Below are 13,201 nucleotides of genomic sequence, written 5' to 3'. Positions count from 1 at the left end.
AAGACTAAGGCAAAAGGGAAGATGTGAGGTAGGAGATACGAGAATGAAAATGAAAACAAAGAAGAGCTGTAATAACAGGACAAATCAAAGGAAGAGGAGCATTTGAGGTCGTGGCAGAGTACTCAATTCTCCAAATACTCCTGAAATTAGGCCCGAACGAAGAATTTCAGAGAGGAGCATAATGGATGGTCTTTATGGAAGAATCAGAATGTTAGGCCTGTGAAAGATATTAGGTCATTTTAGTTTAATATAAGTCTTTCATCAGACAGTTAAGGAAACTGATGGTTCTGAAGACATAAGTGAACAAAAAGACAACATAAGGCAAAGTGAAGCTGGTTTCTGTAACATACATTTCAACCTAATTGTCACGAAAGTAGAAGTTCTTTGTGTACCTGCCTTTCACTACAGTTGCCCCTTCAATAACATGGGTGTGAACTGTGTGGGCCCACTTACACACAGACTTTTTATAGTACAGTACTATAAATGTATTTTCTCTTATGATTTTCTAATAAAATCATAAAATCTTTTCTCTAGCTTACTTTATTATAAGAATATAGTATATTAATAAACATAGCATAAAAATGTGCTAATTGACTTTTTATGTCATGGGTAAGGCTTCCAGCCAACAGCAGGCTATTTATTAGTAATTAAGTTTTGGAGGCGTCAAAAATTATACATGGATTTTCAACTGCATGGGGTGGGGGGGGGTCAGCTCCCTAACCCCGCATTGTTCAACAGTCATCTGTATTAGATATGAAGCTCTTTCATGGCAGGGAATCTGATTTTATTTACTTCCAATAGCACCAAATACAATGAATAAATTAATGAATGTTGGGTTGACACAAAAATCTAATTGTTTAGTACTACATGAATAGAAACCTTAGATACCATCTAACTTAGTTTTTTTTTTTCAGTTTTAAACGAGGAAAGAGTGGCACTCAAGGAAGACCTAGAATGATCAAGTATATTGGCCAAAGTCACAGAATTTTTTAGTGGTAGAAGTTAGATGGTATCCCCAGATTCTTGAATTCTAGTATCCTTCTCTTTCGTTACAGCACCCTACCTCAATGTACAAATAATTATCTGTAGTACTTCAATTTTCTATATTTGGCTAACTCTTAATATGATGAATGGTGCATGGACAATTAGGGTAGCTTTCTGGTATGGTAGAAAGCTTCTAGAAAAATTAAGATGGTCTATGTCCTGGTTTTGCCTTTATGAACTCTGGAACTTTGGGCAGAGATACGCTTTCCTTTAGCTTCCTTACCTGTAAAACAGTTACTTCTGCCCACTTCACAGGACTGTGTTATAGGATCAATGAGATAGTGCAGTTGAAAGTATTTTGATAATTTAATTACTATACTGTTATCTGTTCAAACATTGAATCTATGAAGACTTTCCTGATCCAGATGGAAATACATTTCTTCTTCCCTCAGCACTCATGATACTTTTTATACTGCTCTCAGGTTATATATCACATTCTACCCATATAATGTTCTCTGTATGTCTTTTTTCCGACTGACTGTAATAAGCTAGAAGAGCCACTTAGAAAATTAATCTCAGTAAATGTTCTGCAAATAAGTGAATGAATCAATACATGTATTAATATTAATCAATAGCTGACTGTATTAAAAACAATATAAGCTACAGAATGTCACAGCCTAGCTGACAAGTCTATTTCCAGGAATTACTTTAGCATCAATCTCTCTGAAAGGTAATAATATTTTACAGTACATTTTTTCTACTGAACTAAAATCTTTTTATCCTCCTTATCATATCATCACTTTTAAGGCAGGTATTACCTTCTCTATATACAGATGGAAAAATCATAGCCCAGTACCATTAATAAGTTACTTGGTCCAGAATTAGGAAAAAGCCAGGCATACTGCCCAGGTCATTTAAGTCTCAGTCCAGTACTCTTCTCATTAGGCAAAGGAAATTTTGCCAAGGTATGAAATCTGGCACCAGGACTCAGGAAAATTCCTCTTTCCATAACTTTTTTATTTTTGTGTACAGAAGCACATTCTTATGAGCAAAGATGCTCTTTTTGGATTCTTCTTGGTCCTAGGATTTCCAGATACATCTCCCTGAACATAAGCATGAGACTGATTGCATATGTACATGATAACTCCCAAGTGGGCCAAGAGATAATTTTAAGTAATAATTTTAACATTATCTTACATTATAAATAGTCCTCTTATTCTCAAAAATAGCTTCCAAGACAGAAAAGAAAACAGAACATCAAAAAAATGCAAAATAATCACTAGTGGTAATTAATGAAGCCTAACAAAAAGTACAATAGAAAAGCTATAAATGTGACAGCTTCATCTCATGGCCTTGTTAGGATAAGACATGAGACTTGTGTTAACATTCAAAATACTCTCAATAAAATAAAATTTTGCTAGCTTCCCTAGAAAGACAGCTAATTTCAGAAATATGGGTTTAATATATTTGTTGAATGAATACATAAATAAGTGAACGAGGGTAACAAAGTATGATATCTAAGTGAACAAAGGAAGAATGATCTCTTCATGACCTAGGGGGAACTCTGGAACATCTGTATTTGGGTGGGGCTCTGAAAATTAAACTACATATCATAAAGTTTACAATATAGTATAAAGTATACATATCTCTGCTACCACATATCACTTTATGAGGAATAAGTCAGATTCTTACCCAATAACTGGATGTTTGAAGCCAAGCTTCTTGGTAGCCTCTTCTATTTCCTTTTCTAGCCAAGGTTGTGGGCGGATCAAGTATTTGACAAACTGGGACACCCACCACACTGCAGGATCACCATGGACTCGTACGAGCCGATCTGCAAGGTCTTCTGGTACGGCCAGGGGTAAATACGGTGGACGAGGATGGAGACTGTCCACAATGGGGAGCTCAACCACCTGAACATTTTTGTCCTTGACTTCACCTGCGAAAATATCAGAACGTACCATCACCATACTGCTTTCCTCATACAACTACCATTTAAGAAGAGCTCACTCTGGATGCTTTCATCCTCACAGCCACTCTAAAGCAGTATTAAAATTCTCTCTTTCCAGAGGCAGTTATTGACTTGCCCAAGGTACTAGCACAGAAGTGACAGAGTTAAATTTCACATTTAGGCTGGTCTGCCTCTCAACTCCATGGTGTTTTCTCTTTTTTCCCTGTCATAACATAGCTGCCATATGAATACCTTATACCCCAGATAAGGACGCATCCAGCACTCAAACTATCTAATCAGAGAATAGCCATACAGCTGGTGAACACAGCCAGTGAGGCAAAGTTCTGTTTTTTTTTTAATTGTTTTTGAACTAGACAATAAAGTGTTCTCAAAACTTCCAGATTGTCATTACAGCAAATGGCTCTTGCATTACTTTCATGATATAGGATAAAGATTCTAGAGATACTTAAAGATTATAATTATAAATCAAGCACTTATATCTTTTAAAGAAAAGAAAAAGGTAATTCTGGTCTTTTTTTTTGGCCCAATTGTCTTTATATTTTCAATTATGATAACAATATAATCTATGTTGATTGTTTACCTAGATATTAATTTAAAGTTAGAACAGAGACTAGATGCTAATTTTTGAAGAAGATGAGTAGTTTCAGAATCCAATTTCTACATATCACTACTATTATTGCCATTCTGTCAATTTTATAATGCAATGAGATGAACATCCCAAAATGGGATAAGCCAGTGACTTTAGAGTTGAGTTCACATATTGAAGACCACATAGTAATAACTAGAAGACACAAAGACATCAGGCAGAGAAATTTCACAAATATAAAATGTACTGAATTAACACTTCAATAACAGAAAATATTAACCTGAACATATAAAATAACTCCACTTAAGATGTTATCCTCAGAATCACAGTTAATCACTGGACCATTAAAAAAAGAATGCATTTATAGAGAATAAACCTAGAATATGTTTAAAATGTATTCACTAGAACACAGTCCTCAGATTCTGGGTTTTTTTTTTTGCACATACGTAAAATGTTTAAAGGTAAATTATATGGCCTAGGAAAGTAATCACTTAAACCAAATGCATGATTATTAGAAAACTAGTTGGTCTAACTAAAAAATTTAAAAATGTCTGGTTAATATTCTCTCTCTGATATGTAAGATTCATTTCAGGATTCTTAGAACAAAGCCCTTGAAACATGACATTTGCTGCACGAATAAATGGCAATAAAAGAAATTTACCACCAGTATTGCAATTCATCTAGGGTGTCAGTTAAGAAAGAGATGGGCACACACACAAAAAAGGGGGGGCCGGGGGGGCACCTTATCAGATGAGAAGCTGTAATTAAGGGGAGGGGCACCTGGGTGGTTCAGTGGGTTAAGCCATTGCCTTCAGCTCAGGTCATGATCTCAGGGTCCTGGGATGGAGCCCTGCATGGGGCTCTCTGCTTAGCAGGGAGCCTGTTTCCCCCCCAACCCCCACCATTCTCTCTGTCTGCCTCTCTGCCTACTTGTGATCTCTGTCAAATAAATAAATAAAATCTTGGAAAAAAAAAAAAAAGAATGTATGGGGAAAGAGTGAACTACATTTTAAGTTAAGCTCTAATAATTTCCCTAAGACAAGGGAAACTGGGGTGCTTTCTCTGATATCAGGACATGATAAGAGATGTAGTACATAAATGAGAGGGAAAAAAAAGGAAGAATGGAAAAATCTAGCCTCTCCTATATGATCATAAACAAAAGCAAAATTAATAGGGCTACCTTCCTTTTGTGATTTCTTCCTAACAAGGTTATTCTAAATGCGCTGTGTAACTAGCTCCATCTTTCACTTATATAGAAATATTACCCTGTCTGATTGCCCCAAGGCCTCAGCTTTCTTACAGCTAGTCCTACCGATAGCTTTCAGATATAAATGAAAACTATGCTTATACCTTCAGGACAGAGAATTCAGTTTATTTTTGTTGATTCTTTGTTCATTCATTCATTCATTCATTCAGTTGTTCAAATATTTATTGAACACTGCTATATTCCAAACACTGTATGAGGCAGAGTATACAATGACAACACAGCTCTTACTTTCCAAGATTTCTAGTTCAAAATCCTCTCCCAGAACTGACTGCTTTCAGTAAGAGAAAAATAAACAAAACAAAATACCGTCACCAAAACCCACACTATTAAAATGATATCAATACTCAACTGCCTAGTACAATATTACAAATTTATCATTTTCATATCAATACTATTTTCATTCATATAAAAAATAAAAGTTTAGCTCCCTCAATAATGATATATTTCAAAATAAATGAAAATAACACAGTACATGTTATGTTAGAAGTTTCCTTTTTTAACTTGGTTTACCACCTAACATTTTTTATTCTACTGGTATACATATCCAAAAGAACTTAAATCTGGAACAGATCCTAGAGATAATTTTGTTCAGTGTTTTCTAAACTTCAGTCATTTATGTATGAACTTTATAATATTTTCACCATATCTATGCATTGTCTGTACTGTTTAATGTTTTAAAAATTCATTTTAAAACCTCCATGGTTTTATTTTATAGATGCCAACTTCACTGAAAACAAAACCATAGTATTAAATTCTATATAGATACTATTCCCTATGGAGGGCTCTGAGCCCAAGCCAGATTTCTGTTTAAAAAGGAGATTATCAGTGACATTAAAGGGGTATAATTGCTTTTTCCCTTATATCGCCTAAGAGTTTGAAACCAAATGAAAGACAGAGAAGAATAAAATAGCAATTAAAATACCAGCTTGATTACTAATGAGGATAAACTACAGAATGTGGTTCTTTGTTTTGGATTTTTGGGCTTTTGGGTTTCCTAATAGTTTTTCCCCAGCCTTATGTAGAGTCTGTCAACCATAGCCTCTTACCCAGGGGAGGAGGAGGAACATGCCTTCTGAGAGGGGGCTGTACCACGAGAGAAGCCAGAAATGGCTGTGCCTCACATGTTTGGTTCCTTTTCCTAAACTTACTAGTTGTACACTACTTTCCTTCCAAGTGGAAGGGAAATGAAGTAAACAAAAGAAGCAACTTCAGTACTTTCCCCTTGAAGTAACAGAATTCTTTTTTCTTCTATCGAAACTCTTGAGGAATGGAAGATTCCCAGTACTTGTTCCTACCCATCTCTACCCCTAAACAATTATCCAGTGTTAAAGAACTATTAAAGATATCTTGATACCAAATTGAGAATTTTTCTGACATAATTAGAAAGACTGAAAAAGCAACTTTCTCAACTATGTGATTCAATGTTTATTTTAATCTTTTATCAGGAAATTATCTGAAATACTTTTTAATCTCCAGTAATCTGTGGTAGGTTCATAATTTGGGAAATACATTTTTACTTAAACTCCTTCATTTTACAGAGGATATAAGCTAGAGAGGATAAGTGAATTTCTCAAAGGTAATAAAGCTAACAAAAAGGCCAGGATTAAACTCTAGTGTTTACTACATTACTTACATTACATTCTGCTTTCTGGAACCTATATATATATATTTCATAGCACTTAAGTATGTCCCCTTTTGATCAACCAAATAAGACTTTATTTAGTGTTGGGGGAAAAAAAAAGCAGCACTGCATTAACCTCCTGACATACAAAAGTCAGCACTATGCATTTGGAAAGAATCACAGCAAACTAGCCTAGGTATTAGATAATTGACTGCCTCGTTCAACTTGAACTGATATGGTCATTATTCATTATTTCAGAGACTCATTTTCAAGACTACCTCTTCTTGTTGCTAATTCTGTTTTATAAGGTCATTCTCTTTGCTAAAGGCACGGAAGACTCAATAGGCTTGTTAGTATACTTAGAGCCTTCTGCCAGTAGTAGATTGCTCTTTGACAGGGAACATCTCCACAGCTGCAGGCAAGTATCTCCAGAGAAGCCCTCCTCCCTGCTGCTCAATTCATAGCAACCCTATTTTTAAAAGCATTACTCTGTTATCATTCCATGTACCATAAGACAGAGACACTAGCCCTGGAATTAGCCAATTATAATTATAAATCATTAGTAGATTTAATAGAACGATCTTAACATCTACCATGAACGAACAGATTCTGCTATAGTGAAAAATGTTTCAAAGATTTGGGGTTCTAGTCCATGAGATTTCTTCTCCATTTACTGTTTTCTTTTCTCAGTTGCTACTTAGTGACTGTATCACTCTGACTTGTGAGAGAAACAGAACTTAGAGGAGAAAATCCTCTGAAGACAGAATTCATACAGCCAGGCTGGTCAAAATAAAGAGGTTTGGAATAGGGTTGCCAGATGGAAAAAATCTCCAATAAGACATCACTACCTGGAACTTAAATTTCACTTGGGAGGAGGAGGGGATTATAAGCAACACTTTGGCAATTCTGAACCAAAAAAGCAATCTGCTTTCTGGTCTCAAGACTCCTAAGGCAATTTCCTTCAATGCCCACATATGTCCAGACTTTCCTCAAATAGGTACAGATGGGTAGAATGAGGTTTTAATTCCCTTTCTAGGGGTTGCCTTGAATGGCTATAGCTGGTAAATGCCATCATACCCAAGAGCCTTTCCAAAGACTGTGTCCACTGCTGAGGCTCACAGCCCTCCTTGAGGCTGGGCCAGGGGAGAGACATCAAACAAGTACAGTAAAGCAATTGCCTATTCGCACAGTACCTTCACTATAGTGCATAGTGATTATGAGTATGGGCTTTGGAATGACAAAAATTCATGTTCAAATTCTCACTTAACAGTTGTGTGACTTTGGGTAAGCTACATTTAACTTCACCCCTATTTCTTCCTCTGGAAAACAGCATTGATAATAGTACCTTATTCATCTGTAAAATGGGATTAATTATAGTATCTTATTCATCGAGTTATTTTAAGGATGAGATATTACATGGAGAAAGCTGACCACAATGCCTGACACATAGTAATTCTCAGAAAATGTTACTTCTTTACCCTGGGATCAATTCTGCTGAACAATTCTCAAGAACCTAGCTAGAGTTTGGTCAAGGAAGAGATTATGTGCCAAAATATATTCTTTGAAAAGTAATCAAAGTTCCCAATTTCAGTGAGCCAAAGCTATACTCCCAAATATACTAGGTATAAGGAGATAGAAGATGTACACCCAAAGTAAATCTTATCACACTGTTTATCATAGGCAATAGAGCAATGAGCAGCTTTTAATTTTTCAAAATATTCAACAAATGTTCACTGAAGAGTAGGGACTCTGGCTCTCTGGAAGTTCTGATATCTTATTATCACTAAACTGACTTGACCAAAATTCTGTCCTACACTGAAAGCACAGAATGACAGTAAATTGTCTAAACCAGTAATATGTATCACAGCAGAGAATTTGTATGCTTAAATTATATCTACAAAGACTTTCTGGACTTCTTGGATTTATATTCTTCAACACTTTGTGGCCAAATATGACTGCTTAAATTCTTACTTAACTCTCTGAGACTTGTTATGGAGGTACGAATAAAAGGAGATCAAGGCTGAAAGCTAACTAGCTGTGGTGAGACCTCTAGAGGCACGGGGGAATTTTCTTGATTTTACTTGGGACAGAGTAAGATGGACATTAAAAAAAAAAAAATCACATAAATATGAGGTATATTCTTCGGGATTTTTAACAATGATGACCTTAATAGTTATATCTTCATTTAATGACTGAGCTCTGTTCTCATTTATAATATGGAGGAAAGATACACTATTAAAAAGTGAACAGCTGGGCTACTTTCTTTTTGTTGTTTCAACCACTGCGGCTGATAGAGATTTCTTCTTGAACTTGAATGAGCAACTGTCGCCTGCCATATGAATTCCATCACTGCTCTACTTAAGCAACAACTCAAAAGACTGTTATTACTGCCAGTTTGAAGCCTTCAACAAATTGAGTAAAAGTTCTAAATTCAATCATATGAAACAAAGTGCAGTGTTAGCAACATTCTTCAGAATTAGCATATCACACTATGGGAATGACTGTACAGCATTCTTATGAGGTATTTTCTGCTTTTACTAGTACAGGAATGCCTTGCAGAGGCAACGAGGCTCATGGTTCACCGACCTCAATGTTATTCTGACAGACTGGATATGGGACTAAAAGAATGGCTAATGGAAAATATGTAATATCTTAGTGAGTTATGCAGTTCAGGATAAGGCAGGCAGGATAGTGTCAAAAGAAAAAAGACCAAAGAGATTTTTTGCTTCATGCCATGGAACAGAAGGCTCCCTGCAGTCATTCCGCATGTTTCTGAAACAAATTTAGTCATTTAACTTTTATATACATATATGTTACTTTGCCAAGATTCCAGACAGTCCACAGACAGCTTGCTCATAAATGGGACAGTGCCAATTGTTTCTCTGATGAGTCACACTGCATTGGCCCTATAACTCCATGTAGAGATTTGGAAGAGTGTTCTGGTTTTTTGTTTTTTATTTAAATAATTTAGTACTTTTTCTTAACTTAGAAACTCCTTCTAATCCAAGGGATCCCAAAGAATTTTAGAACAGCTTTTCTCATGGGGAAGAAAACAAGAAAACAAAGGAACGGAAAACAGAAATAAAGATAAGGGTTAATTTCATCAAATTATTAAAGAGCCAAACCCCAAACTCTCTTTCCCCCATTCTCATTAAAAAAAAAAAAAAAGAAAATCACAATTCCACTTTCATATTCCTCTTACACCTTCACTACAAGTCACTCACCTTGAAAGATAAAGGCAGGAGGAACAACCTTCATAATAATAGTATTTTATCCCTTGAGGATTCCTCAAAGAGATGACTGAGTAGAGTCTATTGTTGGGCCACTGGATCTCACAGGATAGCTGTCAGTTGGCATGCTGTGTTCCCTTTTGCTTTGGGGGAATTCTATAGCAGCCTTTGTAATTAACACTTAGTTGGAGTTAAGAATGCAAAGTTTCATGCTGGATTTACAGTTCCTTGTGATTTTTTCTGCTAAATTAGCATTCAAATGTAAAATCAGGAAGGCCTAATTTGAGTTTCCTGATAAAGTATAGGTCAATCCTAATACCCTAAAACGAAAGAATTACAACTAGAAATTCTGGCTATTCCCTGAGGGAAGAAAATGAAAATATAGTCATGTTGGAAGAAGAAAATCCTAACAAAACAGTTAAGATTTTTGTGAGATATTAGGAGAAAGACAACAAAATTGAGCGTAGTATTACCATGCTAAAGCACTCTACAAATTGCTAATCAAACAAACATCTTGTCTACTAAACCATTTCTAAAATAGCCCCTGTCAGCAACTTTAATTAAAGGCTAACATTTATTGAGCACCAACTACATGCCAGGTAATACACTAAATCTTTTCCATATATTATCCCAAATAATCCACAAAGTCTTATGAAGTGAGTACTCCCTTATCCTCAATTTATAGATGAATTTAAATAACTTGCTCAAGGTCACCCAGGTAGCAGTCAAACATTCTGATCCCACAATTTGAAGTTTTATACCACCTTACTCCATTACCTTAAAGTTCCACAGAAAACAAAAGTGACTCTACATGGAATTTTTTTAAAAAGGAGGGAGGGGTGGGGCTCCAGGTATGAGTAAGGTAACAACCAATAGGTAAGGTCCAGATCTCTCTCTACAGCAGGCACTAGATCAAGGAATTTAATATTAAGGACAAGCTTCAGACACCGATCACATGTACACATATAAAGCAGCTAGATCATGGCTAAACAAAACAACTCAATTCATTGTCATTTTGGGTTCATAATGAGATCCCTGAAGAAACAAAAATACCTAAAGACACATTATCTCAAATTTAAATTATTTTTATGAAATAATTAGGATGTTTTTAAGTCAACTTAAAACTCATTGTTAAGGATTATTAATACTTCACAATTTGATTGTAAAGAGAATATGAATTAGTCAATCTTTGACAGTCTCTTTTCCTAATAATTATACATTAGCCCTTTCATGAAAGAGAAACAGCCTACTTCAGAACAAAGAATCTAAAAAAGCAGTTATCATAAAGAGATTTATTAAATAGGTAAAACACTCTTAACATCTATTTACATACTTATTTTCAACTATTAAACATTAAAGCAAAGATATTTTGCAGTCTAAAATATGTCTGTTTTTAAAAAATATTTCGGAAAAAGAGGAATCCTCTTGCACTGTTGGTGGGAATACAAGTTGGCGCAGCCACTTTCGAAAACAGTGTGGAGATTCCTTAAGAAATTAAAAATAGAGCTTCCCTATGACGCTGCAATTGCACTACTGAGCATTTACCCCAAAGATACAGATGTAGTGAAAAGAAGGGTCATCTGAACCCCAATGTTCATAGCAGCAATGGCCACAATATCCAAACTGTGGAAAGAGCCAAGATGCCCTTCAACAGTTGAGTGGATAAAGAAGATATGGTCCATATATACAGTGGAATGTTATGCCTCCATCAGAAAGGATGAAAACCCAACTTTTGTAGCAACATGGACGGGACTGGAAGAGATTATGCTGAGTGAAATAAGTCAAGCAGAGAGTCAATTATCATATGGTTTCACTTACTTGTGGAGCATAAAGAATAACACAGGGGACATCGGGAGATGGAGAAGAGAAGTGAGTTGGGGGAAATCGGAGTGGGAGACAAACCACGGAAGATTGTGGACTCTGAGAAACAAACTGAGGGTTTTGGAGGGGAGGAGTGTGGGGGGTTAGGTGAGCCTGGGGGTTAGGTGGGTATTATGGAGGGCATGTATTGCATGGCCCACTGGGTATGGTGCATAACAATGAGTGCTGGAACACTGAAGAAAAATAAAATAAATAAAATGTAAAAAAATTCCTCCTTTAATTTCTTAAATGGTATATTGATAGATAAATAAAAATGAGCAAATTTCAATTTGCTCCTGAAGACCTTATAAATTGAAGTACCTACATCTGAGGATATCACCCAAAATTCAGGATATAACAGATGCTATCCAAAATGAGTCACAAAGTAAGTACAAATATTTTTTTATTTTTAGAAACAAATTTCAGCCTTGATTATTAAAATAATTAACTTTATTCATATCAGTGGAATTTCTAAAAGATTAAAAAAGACCAGAGAAAGGACTTTTAGAGGTGATACAAGATAATTTTTAAATTAATACAATAGATCATTTAGTTGAACATAAATGAATGGGGACAATCACAACTGTGTTTATGTACTAATAAACTCGCGCAGTTAAACTACTAGATCTCAAGAACAAAGAGAAATAATATTTAGAGGGATAGATTTCTTCCAAGTAACAACATGATGATTCTTATCTATCTGAAAAGAGAACTGAGAGCTCTCTGTTCAAAGTTAGATGTTAAACAAGGTGTTCAAGAACGTGTTCACCAAATCTTAGAATTACGGATCTTTCATTGGTATCTGAAAGAAGTAGTTTAAGAATAAATAAAATAAAGTCTAATTTCAGACAATAGGTAGAATTCTTACAGAACTCCCTACCCCAAGAGAAGGTAACTTAAACCAGAAATGATGTTTGAGGTAAAATATGAATGTTCGTACCATGACACCATGGGTGACAACGATATTTCCTATAAAATGTCATTGAGAACTGCTGTTAAATCAGAGTACTTAACTGGATTAATCAGTGCTATGACACTAGATGCCCTTCTTTTTAAATTTTTGTGTTTTTTCAAGATTTTATTTATGTATTTTTAACACAGAGAGAGGAACAGCAGGAGAGGGAACACAAGCAGGGGAGCGGAAGAGGGAGAAGCAGGCTTTCTGCTGGGCAGGGAGCCAGATGCGGGGCTCAATCCTAGGATCCTGGGATCATGATAAAAACTGAGCCACCCAGGCGCCTCCCAACAAATGCCCTTCTTAGGCTTCAGTGCAGAGGAAATTACATATATCAGATAAGAAGACTATGTTACATTTTGGCTCTAAAGCATGCTTTTTCTTTGTATACCAAAAAACCATTATTTCTTTTCCTTGCACTATGGAGATAAGAGGTAGATATACCACAGAAACAGAAAAGGATGAGAGAAAGAAGAATAGAATATTACTTATGCCCGGTGATAATGATTGTTTGGTTAGTGTAGAATATAAAATTCATAATATAAAGGATATTGGAGTTCTGAAGCTTGTACTACATAGTTGTTTTGTTAGAACAAATCTCGTACAAGACCATTTCCTCTTACCAAAATCAAACAACGAAAAAATTCTTACTGAGAAATGTTTTAGCCAATGATCACTGATTGCAAAGAATAGAAACCCAGTCAAATTAACTCAAGTAAAAAGAAA

General features: G+C 35.5%; 1 protein-coding gene across 4 annotated transcripts in view; it reads right to left on the bottom strand.

Annotated features, from left to right (window-relative positions):
• The window catches only part of FUT8 (fucosyltransferase 8), a 295,282-nt gene that overhangs the window by 19,972 nt on the left and 262,109 nt on the right, over positions 1–13,201 (bottom strand). For all 4 annotated transcript variants that reach the window (XM_059182354.1, XM_059182355.1, XM_059182357.1 and 1 more), the window contains one exon: positions 2,677–2,923. In XM_059182354.1, coding sequence (XP_059038337.1) covers positions 2,677–2,923 — 247 coding nt within the window. The remainder of the gene's footprint in view (positions 1–2,676; positions 2,924–13,201) is intronic.

This window comes from Mustela lutreola, chromosome 7 (genome assembly GCF_030435805.1).
Source record: "Mustela lutreola isolate mMusLut2 chromosome 7, mMusLut2.pri, whole genome shotgun sequence".
Classification (NCBI taxonomy): domain Eukaryota; kingdom Metazoa; phylum Chordata; class Mammalia; order Carnivora; family Mustelidae; genus Mustela; species Mustela lutreola.
This window is presented reverse-complemented; position numbering and strand designations above follow the sequence as displayed.